Source organism: Delphinus delphis, chromosome 2 (assembly GCF_949987515.2).
Source record: "Delphinus delphis chromosome 2, mDelDel1.2, whole genome shotgun sequence".
NCBI classification, from domain to species: Eukaryota; Metazoa; Chordata; class Mammalia; order Artiodactyla; family Delphinidae; genus Delphinus; species Delphinus delphis.
Window position 1 is genome coordinate 145,742,105 of NC_082684.1, and position 19,376 is coordinate 145,761,480.

The 19,376-nt window shown below is 35.9% G+C and overlaps 1 protein-coding gene across 8 annotated transcripts in view; it reads left to right on the forward strand.

Annotated features, from left to right (window-relative positions):
* Positions 1–19,376, forward strand: part of ZNF280D (zinc finger protein 280D) — a 163,007-nt gene that overhangs the window by 95,962 nt on the left and 47,669 nt on the right. For 7 of the 8 annotated variants that reach the window (XM_060005918.1, XM_069540479.1, XM_060005917.1 and 4 more), the window contains 4 exons: positions 6,255–6,389; positions 8,198–8,505; positions 8,977–9,117; positions 16,060–16,122. In XM_060005918.1, coding sequence (XP_059861901.1) covers positions 6,255–6,389; positions 8,198–8,505; positions 8,977–9,117; positions 16,060–16,122 — 647 coding nt within the window. The remainder of the gene's footprint in view (positions 1–6,254; positions 6,390–8,197; positions 8,506–8,976; positions 9,118–16,059; positions 16,123–19,376) is intronic. The other variant, XM_069540482.1, reaches the window with a different exon arrangement.

Genomic DNA, 19,376 nt, shown 5'->3' on the forward strand with positions numbered 1-19,376 from the left:
TGCTTGACACAATTTCAATTTTCTTAAATTTACCAAGGCTTGACTTGTGACCCAAGATATGATCCATCCTGGAGAATGTTCCATGAGCGCTTGAGAAGAAAGTGTATTCTCTTGTTTTTGGATGGAATGTCCTATAAATATCAGTGAAGTCCATCTTGTTTAATGTATCATTTAAAGCTGTGTTTCCTTATTTATTTTCATTTTGGATGATCTGTCCATTGGTGAAAGTGGGGTGTTAAAGTCCCCTACTATGATTGTGTTACTGTCGATTTCCCCTCTTATGGCTGTTAGCATTTGTCTTATGTATTGAGGTGCTTCTATGTTGGGTGCATAAATATTTACAATTGTTATATCTTCTTCTTGGATTGATCCATTGATCATTATGTAGTGTCCTTCTTTGTCTCTTGTAATAATCCTTGTTTTAAAGTCTATTTCGTCTGATATGAGAATTGCTACTTCAGCTTTCTTTTGATTTCCATTTGCATGGAATATCTTTTTCCATCCTCTCACTTTCAGTCTCTATGTGTCCCGAGGTCTCAGGTGGGTCTCTTGTAGACAGCATATGTATGGGTCTTGTTTTTGTATCCATTCAGCCAATCTGTGTCTTTTGGTGGGAGCATTTTGTCCATTTACATTTAAGGTAATTATTGATATGTATGTTCCTATTACCATTTTCTTAATTGTTTTTGGTTTGTTATTGTAGGTCTTTTCCTTCTCTTGTGTTTCCTCCCTAGAGAAGTTCCTTTAGCATTTGTTGTAAAGCTGGTTCAGTTGTGAATTCTCTTAGCTTTTACTTGTCTGTAAAGGTTTCAGTTTCTCTGTCAAATCTGAATGAGATCCTTGCTGGACAGAGTAATCTTGGTTGTAGGTTTTTCCCTTTCATCAGTTTAAATATGTCCTGACACTCCCTTCTGGCTTGCAGAATTTCTGCTGAAAGATCAGCTGTTAACCTTATTGGGATTCCCTTTTATGTTATTTGTTGTTTTTCCTTTGCTGCTTTTAATATTTTTTTGTGTGTTTAATTTTTGTCAGTTTGATTAATATGTGTCTTGGCATGTTTCTCCTTGGATTTACCCTGTATGGGACTCTCTATGCTTCCTGGACTTGATTAACTATTTCCTTACCCATATTAAGGAAGTTTTCAACTATAATCTCTTCAAGTATTTTCTCAGTCCCTTTCTTTTTCTCTTCTTCTACTGGGACCCCTATAATTCGAATGTTGGTGCGTTTATTGTTGTCCCAGAGGTCTCTGAGACTGTCCTCAGTTCTTTTCATTCTTTTTTCTTCATTGTGCTCTGCAGTAGTTATTTCCACTATTTTATATTCCAGGTCATTTATCCTTTCTTGTGCCTCACTCACTCTGCTATTGATCCATTCTAGAGAATTTTTAATTTCATTTATTGTGGTGTTCATGGTTGTTTGTTTGCTCTTTAGTTCTTCTAGGTCCATGTTAAACGTTTTTTGTATTTTCTGCATTCTATTTCCAAGATTTTGGATCATCTTTACTATCATTATTCTGAATTCTTTTTCAGGTAGACTGCCTATTTCCTCTTCATTTGTTAGGTCTGGTGGATTTTTACCTTGCTCTTTCATGTGCTGTGTGTTTCTTTGTCTTCTCATTTTGCTTAACTTACTGTGTTTTGGGTCTCCTTTTCACAGGCTGCAGGTTCATAGTTCCTGTTGTTTTTGTTGTCTGCCCCCAGTGGCCAAGGTTGGTTCAGTGGGTTGTGTAGGCTTCCTGGTGAAGGGGACTAGTGCCTGTGTTCTGGTGGATGAGGCTAGATCTTGTCTTTCTGGTGGGCAGGTCCACGTCTGGTGGTGTGTTTTGGGGTGTCTTTGACCTTATTATGATTTTAGGCAGCCTCTCTGCTAATGTGTGGGGTTGTGTTCCTGACTTGCTAGTTGTTTGGCATATGGTGTCCAGCACTGTAGGTTGCTGGTCATTGAGTGGAGCTGGGTCTTGGCGTTGAGTTGGAGATCTCTGGCAGATATTCGCCTTTTGATATTATGTGGAGCTGGGAGGTCTCTGTTGGACCTTGGCTCTCCCCCCCTCAGAGGCACAGCCCTGACACCTGGCTGGAGTACCAAGAGCGTGTCATCCACATGGCTCAGAATAAAAGGGAGAAAAAAGGAAAGAAAGAGAGAAAAAGATAAAATAAAATTTAAAAGTTATTAAAATAAAAGCAAAAAGTAATTATTAAAAAATTTTTTGAAAGTAATTAAAAAAAGGAAGAAAGAAGAGAACAACCAAACCAAAAAACAAATCCACCGATAACAAGCACTGAAAATTATACTAAAAAACAAAAACAAAAAACGTACAGACAGAACCCTAGGACAGATGGTTAAAGCAAAGCTATATAGACAAAATCACACACAGAAGCATATACATACAGACTCACAAAAAGAGAAAAAGGGAAAAAAAATATATCGTCGCTCCCAAAGTCCACCTCCTCAATTTGGGATGATTCCTTGTCTATTCAGGTATTCCACATATGCAGGGTACATCAAGTTGATGGTGGCGTTTTAATCTGCTGCTCCTGAGGCTGCTGGGTGAGATTTCCCTTTCTCTTCTTTGTTTGCACAGCTGCTGGGCTTCAGCTTTGGATTTGGCTGCGCCTCTGCGTGTAGGTCGCCTGTGGGCGTGTGTTCTTTGCTCAGACAGGACAGGGTTAAAGGAGCAGCTGATTCGGGGGCTCTGCCTCACTCAGGCCGGGGCGAGGGAGGGTTACGGAGTTCGGGGCGGGCCTGTGGCGGTAGAGGCCAGTGTGATGTTGCACCAGCCTGAGGCGTGCCGTGCGTTCTCCCGGGGAAGTTGTCCCTGGATCACGGGACCCTGGCAGTGGCGGGCTGTACAGGCTCCCCGGAAGAGGGGGTATGGATAGTGACCTGTGCTCGCACACAGGCTTCTTGGTGGCGGCAGCAGCAGCCTTAGCGTCTCATGCCCGTCTCTGGGGTCCGCGCTGATAGCCGCCGTTTGCGCCCGTCTCTGGAGCTCCTTTAAGCGGCACTCTTAATCCCCTCTCCTGGTGCACCAGGAAACAAAGAGGCAAGAAAAAGTCTCTTGCCTCTTAGGCAGGTCCCGACTTTTTCCCAAACTCCCTCCCGGCTGGCTGTGACACACTAGCCCCTTCAGGCTGTGTTCACGCAGCCAACCCCTGTCCTCTCCCTGGGATCCAACCGAAGCTGGAGCCTCAGCTCCCAGCCCTCGCCCGTCCCGGCGGGTGAGCAGACAAGCCTCTCGGGCTGGTGCGTGCTGGTCGGCACGGATCCTCTGTGGGGGAATCTTTCCACTTTGCCCTCCGCACCCCCGTTACTGCACTCTCCTCCGTGGCTCCGAAGCTTACCCCCGCTCCTCCACCCGCAGTCTCCACCCGCAAAGGGGCTTCCTAGTGTGTGGAAACGTTTCCTCCTTCACAGCTCCCTCCCACTGGTGCAGGTCCCGTCCCTATTCTTTTGTCTGTGTTTTTTCTTTTTTCTTTTGCCCTACCCAGGTACGTGGGGAGTTTCTTGCCTTTGGGGAGGTCTGAGGTCTTCTGCCAGCATTCAGTAGGTGTTCTGTAGGAGGTGTTCCACATGTAGATGTATTTCTGATGTATTTGTGTGGAGGAAGGTGATCTCCACGTCTTACTCGTCCGCCATCTTGAAGCTTCTCCCTGGCTGTGTGTGATTTTTAATCAGTTTTTATACCCTGAGTTTCATGTCTTCACTTGACATGCGTGTCCAGTTTTTTTGTGTGTGTATTTGGAGCACCTAGGAGGTAGACAGCCAGCAGTTAAGAGGGGAAAATCTGTCAATAAGAAGGATCATCATGCATCCTTCAAGAAATTTACAATTTGTATGATTATTTACAAAAGACTGGAAAATTATAGCTGAGCAAAAACTTGTATTTGAGATGACATTATTAGAGCAATGTCATGTATATATAGTGGCCTTGTCTTGTATATATAGTGGCCAAAAACGGGCCTCTCTGAAGGAAATAAAGGAGTAAGCTGTGAGGAAATCTGGGAGAAGTAACATTATATCGGGAGCGAAGTGAGTGTGTACCTGGAGCACTCAAAGAACATCACAGAGGCCAGTTGTGGCTGGAGCAGAGTAAAGTAATAAGAGGAAAAGTAGTAGGAAATAAGGTTGTAGCAATAGAATGCAGGCCAATTCATATAGAGCCAGAATCAGGACTTTGTAAACTGGAATCAGGACTTTGGAAAACCATCAGCATTTTAGGCATGTGAAAGATCTGCCATGTTTTAAGATCATTGGCAGCTGTGAAGAGAATAGACCATAGGGAAGAAAGAACATGAAAGGGAGAACATAGGAGGTTATTAATAGTCAAGTTGAGTGTCTTGGACAAGTATTGTAGCAGTGGTTGTAGGTAATAAGTGGAAATATTATGACAGTTTTTGAAGGTAGAGCTGACACCTTTTATTAATGGGTTGGATATAGGATGTGAGAGAGAGTGACCAAGTTTTTTGTCCTAAGCAGCTGCAAGAGTGGAATTTTCATATATTGTCATATGGTGAAGACTGAGGAAAGAACATATTTTGGGGGGCAGGGAGGTAGGGAAGAAATCCAGAATTCAGTTTTGTCCATGTTGGTTTGAGATGCATATTAGACATCAAGTAGTGATATCAAGTAGGTAGTTGGATAGATGATACTTAAAGCGGTGAAATGAAAAGGTAACCTCGGGAGGGATTATAGATAGAGAAAAGATTTCTGGGTACTGGATTCTGGAGAACTTTTTTTCTGTCCTCTTGACTTGGTATCTGTTTCTTGCCCACGTTTTCTCTTTTTCTTCCTCTTCTTTGAGCAAATATGAGTGAATTTAAGTTGCCTGTACCTCCAAGAATGCATCACACTTCTAAAATAGTCTTAAGATGCACCTAAAATACAATACAAACATATTATATTTATATATTGCTTTGAACTTTGAAAAGAACTTTTATTTATGAAATGCCTGGTGTGTGCCAGTACTGTGCTAGGTACTTCCCAGTGTATTATCTGTTCGAATTTTATAAATGATTGATTGTATTTAAATGGAAATAGTGATGTATCTGGCAGATCGTAGCTTTAGAGAAAACATTCTTTTGTATTTATATGTTGTTTCAGTTTATATATATGTTTGCATATACATATATAATTTTTAAATTAATGAGAGCATAAATATCAATATTGTAGTTGATATTGTGTAGTAGAAAGAACACTGGATTAGGTGTCTGGCAGTTGTCACTGAATAGCTATGGGAAAGTGATTTGGATTTTTCTTGGGTCCTGTTTCCCATCTGTGGAATAATAACAGGATTAAGTTTGAGGAGGGACTTAGTCAAGGGGTCTCAGCCAGTAAGTGGATTGGGAATAGTTGTTTTTATTTATGCTTCCATATCCACACTGTGCAATGTTGTAGCCACTAGCTGTATGTGGCTATTTAACCTTAAATTAATTAAAATTTAAAATTTGTTTGCTCAGTTGCACTTGGCACATTTCAGGTGCTCATTAACCACATATGTCTAGTTGATACTGTATTGGGTAGTGCAGCTCTAGAACGTTTTCATCATTGAAGAAAGTTTTATTAGACAACACTGCTTTATACAACCATTGCTATAACAACTTTCTCTGAAATCTGTGGTTGGCTATTTGAATTTATTTTTCCAACTTGTCAACCAACTAGAAATAGCAAAAATTAAAAAGAATTTACTCTTTTATAGGATAAAAATGTAGTATAGTTCATTTTCACAGTATCATGTGTCTAAGTACTTTAAAATTATAATTAAAAGAGCTTTCATCCCTGGTGGCGCAGTGGTTGAGAGTCCGCCTGCGGATACGGGGGATGCGGGTTCGTGCCCTGGTCCTGGAGGATCCCATGTGCCGTGGAGCGGCTGGGCCCGTGAGCCATGGCCGCTGAGCCTGCGCGTCCGGAGCCTGTGCTCCGCGGCGGGAGAGGCCACGGCAGTGAGAGGCCCGCGTACCGCAAAAAAAAAAAAAAAAGAGCTTTCATAGCACTATTGAGAGAACTTTAATTAGAATCTATTGATGCAACTTTCATGTTCAATTTCTGGATAGTAACAGACATTTTTGAAACCTAAATACTAATGCAAAGAATGTTTTAAAAAATAAAACAACATTTTGCTATTATATATGTTAAGAGATGTAAAATACTAGTTTTAAAATTAGTATCATTAAAATTAAATCAGAGCAGTTTCAGGACACAATATTTGTGGTTGTAGAAATTATTTTTCTTCACTTTTTCTGTTTTCTAAACAGAAAAAAGGAATACATCGTTGTACAAAATGCAGACTACAGTTTTTAACATGCAAAGAGAAAATGGATCACAAGACTCAGCATCATCGGACATTTATAAAACCTAAACAACTAGAAGGATTGCCTCCAGGAACAAAAGTGAGTTCAAATATGCTGTATTTTAACATTCTGTATGATAATAGACACTCCTGCCTGGTTTTATTTATTGAATAGAATACTTTAAAAATGATTTCTGATTTAATTAAGACTTTAATTTTAGGTTTTACCATTCCTATGTTTAGGAATAAAACTTCTAACCATTGCTTTTTGGTCAGTAGTGTGTGCAACTCTAGAGTGGTATTCCTTTGTAAAAAGTATAGCTAGATTAACTGTTCCAGGGTTAATGGGTTATGTCAATGTTACATAGGCTATTTTGGAGCTATTCCAGTTGGCAGTGTATATGTCATTTTTATCTGTTAAACTGTAAGATGCTTGAGATCAGGAATCATGTTTTATTTATCTTTGTGTCCTCAGCATCTGGTATAGTGCCTTGAATGCTGTAGGTTCTCAGATGTTTATTGAAATTGTTATTACTGAGTCTACTCTCAGAGAAGCAAGTTCTGCTGCTGGATAGCATTATGTTTTAAGTGAGCAAACACATGTCTGACTGCATACTGATGATTGTAATTTACTTTTCCCTTTTTGCCTTATATACCTCTGTTTTTTCTGACTTCTTTATACACAGTCAGCTCTTGAATATTTGCTCCAGTGGAGGGAAACAGAGGCATGGATAATCCAAAGTGAAATAATCCCCAAAACATTTATATTTGGCTTTGGGTTCTTACCTTTGAATGTGGGTATGTCTGTTATTTGAATTAACTAAAACAATATAAAGCCATGCTCTGAAGACCTAGAGCAAGAGAAGCTATCCAGCATCCTTCCCTGCAATCCATTCATTCCATGCTGGGACTAGACATGCAGAACACTAATGTAAGCAGTGCAGTCCTCTCTCATATTTTCCCTTAATAATAATAATAATAATGATACTAAATGTTTTTATAGCACCTTAGAATTAGGCTTTTGTTATGTTTATTCATATATTCTATTATTTAATCCATATAGTAAGCCAGTGAGGTAGACGAGGGAAGTATTGTCCCTTATCATAGATAAAGAAGCTTAGAGAGGATGTTACTGATTCAGGGTCACATGGCTAGAAAGGAGTGGTATTAGCTTTAACCTCAGGTCTTTTGATTCCTAGTCCAATGCCTTTGTATGATACTAAAGCACATGTTTTTCATGGTACTTCCTCATAGGCTGTGTGGGGGTGTATAATCAAATGATTAATGAGAAAGTTGGAGCAGTTGTGTTTTTCATTGTCAACCAGCAAATATAATTTCTTAATACCAAATGTTAAGTCTTGTATTAGCTTCCTTTAAGGAAATTCTGAGTGTTATTAAACTCGCCCTGCAGTATAGTGAATTGATATAACCCCTCACATAACCTTTGTAAACATAAATCCTGCCCAATGAGCCCCTGGAAAGAAGTCACATTTACTGTAGATCTCTTTGTTTTATAGTTGTCGAAGGGTAACACAGTCCTTTCTAGGCTTTGAGATTTAAATTTTGACCTCTGTGTTTGTGAATTTTTAGTTATATCAGAGCATAGAAATAGCTATGGAATGTGCTATTTTAATATTCATATAATTTGCTTTAACTCCTAATTATCCATTAATAACTCTTAACATATAACTGATATCAGTACAAAAATGTAAGATTACAAGTGAGTAAATATCAAGTTTAATTTCATTTAATTGATATGAACATTTAGAATAAATGGAAGACTTACCAGTTACAGTTTATACTTGCCCTTTCCAAAAACTTGATGTTTAACTTTTCGTTATGCAGTGATATTTTAACAGTAATGCAGTGATTAATTTTCTAAAGCAAATATTATCTTCATTTTTGTAGGTTACTATTCGAGCTTCAGTTGGCCCTCTTCAATCAGGATCTTCAACTACACCTACCATTAGTGCAAGCACTTCTACCCTTCAGCTCTCACCTCCAAGGACTAAAAATATAACTGCTAAAAATCCCACAAAATCTAACACAAGTAAACCTAATATAACTAAATCCATTGCAAGTAAACCTAATGCAAGTAAGCCTAATGGAAGTAAATCTAAATACAAATCAAAAATACCTAATATGCAAAAGAAACAAAGCACATTGGCTAGTAGCAATAAAAAAAGTAAAGTCAATACAGCATTGAGGAATTTAAGGTAATCTTTTATTCTTGATACACAATACTAATTTAATCTTAAGTATAAAAACTTTATTTAATATAAATTTACCCTATTAAACAACTCTCTTGTACATTTATACGCTGTCACTTAAGGCCAAGCAACTAATAAAAAATATTTTTTACAACAGTTGAACAGTACTTGAATTACTGTTTTTCTATAATATTCATTTATTACACTGGTGTTTTATGTTGTGCTTATATCTTGTGATGTTTGAATTGGTTAATTTAACCAATTGATTAATCCCTTTTTTCCAGTAAGAAACATTAGCTGATATTAGATTTTTTATATTTATTGTAGCTGCTGTTCCATAGCAGATTTTTCAAATAATAAGTCTCTGTTTGAAGATGTTAAACACCTTAGCTTTAATTAACAGAAAATTAATAAGGTGGTCCCTTATTATTTTTGTTTTAAAATATATTTTTATCATTTTCTTTATATCTCTATAAGGTGTCGTCGGGGAGTTCACAAGTGCATTGAGTGTTGTTCTGAAATAAAAGATTTTGCAAACCATTTTCCTACATATGTCCACTGTAGTTTTTGCAGATACAACACTAGCTGTAGCAAAGCCTATGTGAATCATATGATGAGGTAAGATGAGTTAAACATCTATAATTACCAATTAAAATTACAGTTCAGCAAGTTTGTTTTTGAAAACAGTTATCCTATTAGAAGTCAGTTTTTCTCTTCTAAGAAAACTTCTAAGATGATTCCTGGCACTATTTTTCGGCATAGTAATTCATGAAGTTCCTGGAAACTCAAATTTTAAGAACAGTTAGACTAATGAAATTAGGATAGGTTTGTTAGGGAAAATAGTTTTTCTATTGGAATTTTTTTTCCTATAGAACTTTCAAACATGGTTACTTCCAAAGACAGAAAAGTAAATGTTTTAAGTATATTTATGAAACAAAAACATGTAATCTCATGAGTGTTATTCTCTTCAAAGCAGTCACTTTGAGAGATTCCAGGGTTTTCAGTGATGTTAGAAACTTCATTGAGTCTGTTTCTCTCTCTCTTTTTCTCTGTAATGCATCTGTCTGTCCATCCATCCATCAAGCCATGTCTCCTTGCATTCATTCAGTGAAATGAGAGACTATTTCAGTCATGATGCCATTGTTGGAATTATTTTTCTTTAATTCATTCAACTTAGATAATTAGAGTATTCTATGCAGAGAGAGCCTTCATAGCCTATGTTATCTTCATTTGTATCTCATTAGTTGGGGCATCCTTCAGGATGGATTTTTATTTTTTAAAAAACAGTCAAAAATTGGGACTTCCCTGGCAGTCCAGTGGTTAAGACTCTGCGCTTCCAGTGCAGGGAGTGTGGGTTCCATCCCTAGTCAGGGAACTAAGATCCCACATGCCACGTGGCGTGGCAAAAAGAAAAAAATAGTGACAGATTATGAGAATAAAACATTTAAAAAATAAATAAATAAAATTTTAAAAAATAGTCAAAAGTTGTTCAGATATAAGCCGGTTAGGTTGATTATTCAAAGTGAGGTTCTGTTTTTTCAAAAGTTAGAATATGATTAATAAAAGTGATTTTCTTATAGATCAAAACATGACCTCTGTGTTACTTTCTGATCATTATCAGGTACTCCTTTCAAGGACTCTCCCACGTTTCTTGATGGCTCCGGCACCTCTCTCACAGTTTTTTAACCCCCTTGATGACTAGCCTGACATTATGGTAACTTGACTTCTTTAGTGCCAGTGCTTTACATCACCTTTAGACTTGTACCCCCTTTCTTACCACAGTACTATTTTAGTCTTGTCATATATACTGTTCATTTCTTTTGAATTCCCATTTCCCAATGACTTTCTGGGCTTTGAGTTCTTTTTCCAGTCCAGCAGCACCTATCTAACTATAGTCATCCTCACCCTCAGGGTCATCTGTTTTGATTGCTGCTTTGTTTTTGTTCTAGAATCCTTTACACATTTAGTCATGCTTACCTGGCATAAAGGCCAAAGACTTGACCATCTTCTTCTGAACTTTATGCTCAATTCTAGACCCCCAAATAGTGCTTGATTCAATCAACTCTGACTCATGATCTTTAACTTGAATTGGGTCCTATATTTTTAAATACTTCTTTATTCTTACCTACAGTATCTGATTAAACATTTTTTTGGTACTCTAAAGATTTTATTTCGGATTCTCTTAGTCATTAACATGGCCTACAAATACACAGTTCGAGGTCATCCTTTTAATTAATCTTTTCAGCCTCAAATTTTTTTCCTGTTACATTTATCCAGGCATTAATCTCAGAAATCAAACATGTTCTACTTCTCCAAAGTTAACCCTGCCCCTTATCTCCTCTAGTTCTTCCACAACTTCATTCAGTTAATTTGCAACTTCATCTTTTATCTACCAGGTTCCTTCTGCTTACAGATGATTTCAGGTATTTTTTTTAAGATGAGGGAGACTTGTCCTTACTCCCTACTTTCCTTATCTCTTGTCTTCTTATTACCATGGACATTTGTAAAAAGTATTTGTTACTAGCATATTCGTGATTCATTTCTTTACCTTTTAATTTGAGTATCATCCTCACCTACCAACTAACACTGCCCCTTTAAAGATTATCAAGTACTGATCCCCGTATTTATTCACTTTTTTTCGCTCTTACTACTCTATGACTTCTTTAGAGTCATTGTTGTCACTCACTTTTGAAACTGTTCTCCTCAGCTTGTGTTTAACCGTTACCACTATTTTTCTTCTTCCTTTTTGCCTACTCCTATTCATTGCCTTCCTTCAGCTCTTCTCGCCTCCTTATATTTCCTTTCTTCGTAATGTAACCACTGTCACTTTTACCTTTCAACTTTGAATCTTCCAGTTTCATTCCTTAGTTTTCCTGAGATCTAACTCTGTATTTCTAATTATTTCGTGTTTTGTTTTGTTTTTACCTTTGACTCATTGGCATCTAAAAAGAACCTAAATAAACCAAACATTATCATCTTTCCAGAATTCACTTTACTACCATCCAGTACTCTTTCAGTGCATCATTTGTGTGAATGTGGAATACCAGCTGGAAAAAATTCACTGTTGCAAGTATCTTAAGCTTGTGAAGTTCCCTTGATCTGCCACTGTGCGTCATGGCTTCCTGAGACAGCACCTTCTGCATTCTGCCTCTCTGCCTCCCACCTACTACAGTGGACTACACCTATAATCCATTTCCTCTAAACCAGGCCCTGGCCATCCTTTCCCAAGTGTACTTCTGTGTGGAATGTCTCTTGTTCTTTGACAAATGTATGGCTTCCCAAATACGGCCTTAATTCTGCCCTTAGTTTATAGGGGAGCAAATCGGAAAATATTTTGTGTTTTCCTAAGCCAAGGGTCATTCTACTCTTCCCTTTCCCATTATCATAGGCTTCTCATTTGTCCTGTAAAACCTCCACATCCATTCTATTCTAAAACATTCCCAGTTAGCCCAACTGCCTTCTACCCTTATCCCAATTCCCAGTGAGCCCCAACCCTGCACTTCATTGTCAGGACACACAATCCTACTCATGGTTAGCCTCATGTGGAACTGAAAGCTTCCACTGCCACTCGTAGGGTTTGGTAAATCACTTTTCCTTTTTCTCTACTTCATATGTACCCTTGCCTCACTCACTGCCTTAGGTATCTCCCATTGAATGGCCCAACCACTACTTCTTCCCAGTGTGAATTCTTGTTACAGGTTTGAGTTTTATATGTACAGAAACTTCATTTTCTCCAGAGGATGAGTCCCTTAAATCCCTATCCCATACTACCTCTGTACTCTCAATTGGTCTTTTCCCCTCCAGTCTCAGACTGCTCTTCTCCAGAATAAACTTTCTCCCATACTCATTTTTGACAAGTGGCTTTTCCTTCTTTGTTAGTCCCTGGAATACCCCTGTCCTTCCTTTCACTTTACCTTCTTTGAAGTGTCTGATCACCACAACCACTCACAGGGATCATTCCTTGCTTTGAGTTGTGTGCCATTCATCTGTTCTGCCTTTTGTTATGTTTGTTTGTATGTGTATTATCTCCTTGAGAAGAAGGGGCTCTTTGTATTTACCATGTCACCTAGCACATTACAAACAGCAAGTGAGAGTCATTATTGTAATTATAAAAGAAAGCCTCTAAATAAAATCTCAAAAGAGGATATTAAAAAATCTTATGCAGTTGGAGCATTTTTGGAATAAGACTCTTACAAAGAAGAGCATCATTAAACATATAATTTTTAAGTGATTTTTTAAAGAAGTAGCATTATTTCGGTTTGGTTGTTTAAATTATTGCACCCTGTTTGCTTATAGCCTTTAGGTAGCAGTAGAAGTCACCTGAAAAAATGAAAATGCATTACTATGTAATATTGCTATTATTTTTCAACATTATGTATAAGAAAGAAGGCTTTTTTTCTCTACATGTAATAGAATTAAGGTAACAGCCATAAGTACCTAATATCTCTTTTTGTAGCAGAGCTTACTGTTTGCTAAGAAGTGTGGTAAGCTGGTGGTGAAGAATCTGACAAATCTGGATTTGAAACCAAGCTTCACCATTTATTTATTACATGTGTGACTTTGGGCAAATTACTTAACTGATTCCCATTTTCCTTTTCTTGAAGAGAAAGTTACTGTGATTATTAGAGGAAATGTACTTAAAGTGCTTAATAAAATGATTTGCACTTAGGAGATATTCAAGTAATTTTAGGTTTTATTTCTAAATTGTCATTATTCAGTATCGTAAAGTTTTTGCCTTTAATTTTCACAATTTAGTAGGAGAGATATATTTACCTAGCTTAATGTGATAAACAAATGACTGTGAGAGCCCAGAGAAGGTAACGATGAATTCTCTAAACAAGAAATGAGAAGGTATTGTATAAATGACATTTCATTTAGGCTTTGAAGGATGATTTAAAATTTTTCCAAGGAAAAAGAAAGTTGGTATAACAATTTGTTCCTATATAATAATAAGACAGATTCCTGAATTAATTTTTATAGGATATGCTTTAGTTCATTATATTTTTTATATAGATTTATTGGCACTAAATAATAGTCATTAGAAAAACAGTTAAGATTATTGTGATGGCATCATAAATGGTCTTCTGTCCACAACCCACCCCTTTGGCCCTTTTCCATTTCTTCCTTTCTTTTGTTACTCATATCTGGTCAGGATATTTTTTGGCCTAAAATCCTTTACCTTCCTAATATTAATAGGATGAAGTTGAAATTTTCTGGAGAATGTAAGACCTTTTAATATCTAATTCCTAACTACTTTTCCAAGAGCCTTCAACTCTTATTTTCTTTGCTTTGCCTGGAGTAAGTCAGTATATGGAGCTTCCTAACTGAAATGTACTACTAATTGTGCTGACTTCTCCATTTACCTGCAGCTTTCCCTCATGCAACCACAAAACTGTGTGTGTGTCACTGTTGATGTTTATCCTGTGATAATGAATATATATTCACTTGTTTAGCATATGTTTATTGGCATTTATTCTGTGCCAGTTGCTTTTTGACAACCTTCCCCTCCCAAACCCTGGACCATGAACTCTAAGGCAAACAACCTGCTTTATTGTATCATCAACCTCCAGTTTGGTGTCTTAATAGTAGGCATACTGTCAATATTGTTGCATACTTTTGTATTTTATCAGAGGTAAACTTTTTACTTGTATCAAAGCAAGATGGTCAAAGGGAGTTTTTTTTGCCTCTAGTCCTATTGAGGTATAATTTATATACAATAAAATTCATCTATTTTTAGAGAATAGCTTAATGAGTTTGGTAATTATGTATATATAGTCTAAGTAGATGGTGAATTTTCAAAACCTAGATTTTAATGTTATGTTTTACTGAATCGTAATAAAAATCTTAACCTTTTTTTTCCTTTATTAGATTATTTCCCTATTGTTATTAACTTTACACAGGTCTATTAGGAAGAAGAAAGGTAGTTTTTTTTCCCCTCTGTTGGTGAGCTACAGATCCACTTTTCCATTCCTATAATACACAAAACTAGAAGAATGGAATTTGTGTAATAAATATAAATGAAATGACAGTATAAGTCTTTTTTTATAGGTAGGGAACTCTAAATTAAAACTGGATTCAGACAACTAAAATTTTAAAAGTACCAACATTTTAATAAGGTGCAAGTTATAGACAGAAATGGAAGCCATCAAAAGACCCTAAAACGTAATTTTTTCCTCTCCTCTTACCAAATAAAGGAACCGAAACAGTCTGTTGAGAAGGAAGAAAGAGCTTTTAAAAGTTACTTTTAAATCTCATAAAAAAAAATAATTTACTTGGTTCACATTATTTGGGAATCAGATAAAATCTGGGACACACTCTGAGGAAATACAGTATGTGCACAAATTTTTGCATATTATTTCAGTGGTTCCCAACCTCTTGATGGTTTCTTCCTAAAAAAACCATTCAATTATTTTTGTCATGTTATGCTGAATTTATAAACTCTTTAGTAGTAGTTATCCCCAGATTGAAGAAATAAGTATTAAAAATCTTCTGAGAATGTTCTCTGGGGATTATAACTGGTCAGAGTATTTCTTTTCCCATACATACATGCTCTGCTGGTGATGGTTGCCTTGTATCTGAGACTTAGAATTGATTTGGTGTGTTGGCTACTTTAGGTCTATCATTGCAAGCTGCTGCTCTTCAAACTTTAGCTTGCATAAGAATTACTGAAAAAGTTTGTTAAAACAGATTCCTGGGCCCCACTGCCAGAGATTAATTCAGTTGCTATGTGGGAGGGTGGGAGTCACAAGACTTTGCATTTCTAAATAAGCTCCCAGATGATGCTCATGTTACGAGTCTATGACTCCACTTTTATCTGTGCTAAGTAGTACTGTGCTAAGCCGATCCTGGTTTTCTAGTATAGGAAAGCTTTCCTTATCAGATTTAAAAGGGTGTGTAAAAGCTATCAGCATCAGCTACAAAGCTTGGTTAGGGGTTTTCTGTTCTGTGCTTAGGGGAAGCATTGTTTTAGCTCAAGAGTTCTGCTTTAATTTGTTTTTTTAAAAAAAACCTCTACTAGTAATTGCAAAGAATTCTAAATGTTTGATTTTACAAATCCATTTTACAAGTGCCAGCAGTGGCATTTAGCTCAACTACTGTTAACTTCCAGGATAATTTGGAATCTACTCCCCTTCCTCAACACAAACATGTTAAGTTGGTAAAGGATTTTTAAAATGATTCTTATTGGTAACCATTCATATTATAGCAAAAATGTTATTAGCAAAACTTTTAAATTGTTTTCAACTCTTAACAGTTGAAGAAAATAATTTGACTTGCTTTACTTTTTTAAACTCTTGAGTATTTCCTTTTTTTATGTGAGGGTGAGGTGCTGATTGTATAAAAATATGCTTAGTGAAATACATTTCACTAGAAAATAAATAGATAAATAAGAATGTAAGCTAAAATGCTGAATGAAACAGGGATGATGAACATTATATTATTATTTATATCATAATATTTTATTCAAAACTAGGGATTTAAGTATAGACTTGATATATAGCTAATAAATTAATATGACTTACTGTATAGTAAAATTAATAAAATCTGTTTTGTCTCTCCCAGCTTTCATAGTAATCGTCCAAGTAAAAGGTTTTGTATCTTTAAGAAGTATTCAGAAGATCTCAGGTAACTAGTTGATCTTTTAAATTTTTTTCTATTGAAAAATTATATGACTTAAATCTTTTGTATATAACATTTTTATTGAGATACAGTTCATATACCATGCAATTCACACATTTAAATTATACAATTAATAGTTTTTGGTATATTCACAGAATTGTGCAGTTACCACAGTTAATTTTAGTACATTTTTATCACTTTAAAAAGGCACTCTGTACCCGTTAGTGGTTATCTCCATTTCCTTCCAATTCCTTTCATCCCTAAGCAACTACTAATCTACTTTCTGTCTATTTAGATTTGCCTATTCTGAACATTTCATGTAAATGGAATGATAAAATATGTGATCCTTTGTGATTTGTGTCTTCCATTTAGCATAATGTTTTCAAGATTCATCCATATTGTAGCATATATCAGTGCTTCTTTTTCTTATTGCTGAGTAATATTCCATTGTATGTATATATGATAGTTTGTTTATCCATTTAGGTTATTTTAACTTTGAATCTGTTATGAATATTGCTGTTGTGAACATTTGTGTACTCATTTTTGTTTGGACATGTCTTTTCATTTTTCTTTAGTATATATCTAGGATTAGAATTGCTGGGTTATATGGTAACCCTATGTCAAGCCTTTGAGGAACTGCCAGAGTGTTTTACAAAGTACCTGATTGGTCTATATTCTCTCGCTAAATTTGTTTCAGGGGTGACCAATGGTGTCAAGATGAAATCTTCATGTATTTACACTGTAAAATGAGAACAAAAATAGGGCTGTCCAACAATATTTGATTTAAAAAAAGATACCTAAAATATGTAGTAAAGTGACTAACACTTTTTCAGTTTTGAAGTAAATTTCTTAAATCACTAGAATTCTTGAAATTAGTATGTAGTCTGTATAATTCTTTTTCCTTTTCAAATTAAGAGAAGTGTACAACTTGCTTACTGTGCAGAAAGAACTGTTGATGAATATTTCTGAAGACACTGAGAATTTGGTTTTACCACACACTTAACTCAGAATTCACTGAGCACCATGTTTTTCATATTCTTCTGAATTCTTTAGACCCCACTGTTCTTTATTTTTGCTCATGAGGCCTTTGCTACCTGAAATATCAGTATGTTTGCTGCACCAAGCTAATCTATACAGATAAGATTAACCAATAGTTGTTTTGATATTTTGGGTTAGTGGAAAAAATGGAAGAGGGGATGATATTATGTCTCAGGACCTTTGTACTTATTATTCTCTGTGACTAGTTTGCTCTTTCCCAGATTTTTGTATGATTAGCTCCTTTATCTCCTTTGGGTCTTTATTCTGATGAGTGAGCCTTTCCTTGACCACTTGATTTAAAATTATATCCTTTCTCCTGTGCTTTACCCCAGTGCTCTTTATCTCCTTTTTATGCTTCATTTTTCTCTGGATCATCTTTTGTCATCTCATTCACTGTATATTTTGTTTATTTTCTGTGTCCTCTCACTAGAATGTGTGTGGTTTGGATTTTTGTCTATGCCAGGCATTGATAGTGATTAGGCACCCAGTAAATATTTGTTGAATAAATTAATGTATGCATTGAAAATGACTTATGTGGACAATAGGTCCCATCTATGATGTTGGACCAGTAGCTCACAGGGAGAGAAAAATTTGGTTCAGTTTTAAAAATATATTAGTACTAATTTTAAAACATTTACTGAATTCAAGGAAATAGATTAAGCTATATTAGAGGTTGCCTATTCTGAAAATTTTTATAAGAATGAAGAGTTTTATTGCATTCAAAAGATGAGATTTTTGATTTTCACCTCACTGTTGTTAAGCTCAGTTGTGTGTTTGGTTTTTAAATGAATCATATGATTTTAAACCTCCGGGATGTTTTTCTCTCAACTTGAATAAGTCTCAGATTGAAAATTTGCCTATTTCTGTGAATGGAACATAGAAACTTATAATTGTATAGAACAATAATTTTTGTAATTATTCTTTTATTGGAATGGAATATTTGTTCTTTAGCTATTTACTGTGTATCTACTAGGTCTATAATGTAGCAGATCCTATAAAGATAATAGTAATAATGAAGAAGTCTTGGAACCAACCTTCAGAGAATGTACATTTTATTGGGTGGGAGATAAGAGGTGAATGTAAATAACCACAATAAAGCAAGAGGGATTTTAATAAGTGCAATGATGGTTGGTTTTTTTTCAAAGGGGAGTGAGATTACTTTACTTGGAATGATCTACATAAGTGTTAGTTTACTTGGCTTTAAAGGATGAGTATTGTTTATACTGATAGAAGAGGTACAGGTGCATTTGAGTTGGAATAACATGAATAGAGGTGCAGAAATGAAAAAGTTGAAGGCGTACAGAGGGGGAATGGTAGTAGTAAATGAATGGAGCATTGAAGTTATAGTGGTAATATTGAAATTGGGGGCAATAGTTTTGAGCTTAGAGCCAGATTGTAAAAGCGTTGAAAATAAGGCTAAGGAGTTTGGACTTATTTTGGAGGGCACTGGACAACCCTTGATGTTTTATATAGAATTGAATGAAACTGAAGGAAGGTTGAATTTCTTCTCACCTTTAACAATAGGGTGAATTATAGATGCATGAATCCTATTGATTAGGACTTTTGTGGTAGTTATGAATAATCTAGTAAGGACTTGGGTTAGAATGGTGAGATAGTATTATTTCATCTTTAAGAAACTGGGCTCTGGAATGAAAGTGCTTGATTTCAAACCTGATCTTGACCTTTACCAGCTCTGTGTCCTTGGTACATTACTAAGCTAACTCCATCCTCTATTAAAAAGGTGATAAATTATAGCGTCTACCTTTTATGGGTTGTTTAGATTTAGATGAGATGGTGTGTCTAAAATTGTTTGACTAGCACAGAATAAGTACTCAATAAATTGTTGATATAAAATGCTTGACATACTGACTGTTTAAGGAAGAAGAGACAGAGATAACTATAGGTTGAGCTTTATTTTCAGAGGAAATGGCATCATAAGAAATGCCAGTCAGGATAAGTTAATTTGGGAAGGAAGTACATGATTTTAGTTTTATGAAGGTCAGTTTTTTGTGTGCCAGTATGACATCTAGGGGAAAATATACAGCAGACTGTTAGACTAGAGCTTTAGGGGAGAAATCAATCTAAGGTATGTTATTTGTTTGTATTTGTATATTGGTAAAACATTTAAAATTTTAACGTATGTGATGAACTTCAGAAATGTATTTATGCTTTATTAATAAACTGACAATAACAATGATAACATTACATGATCTATTTTTTTT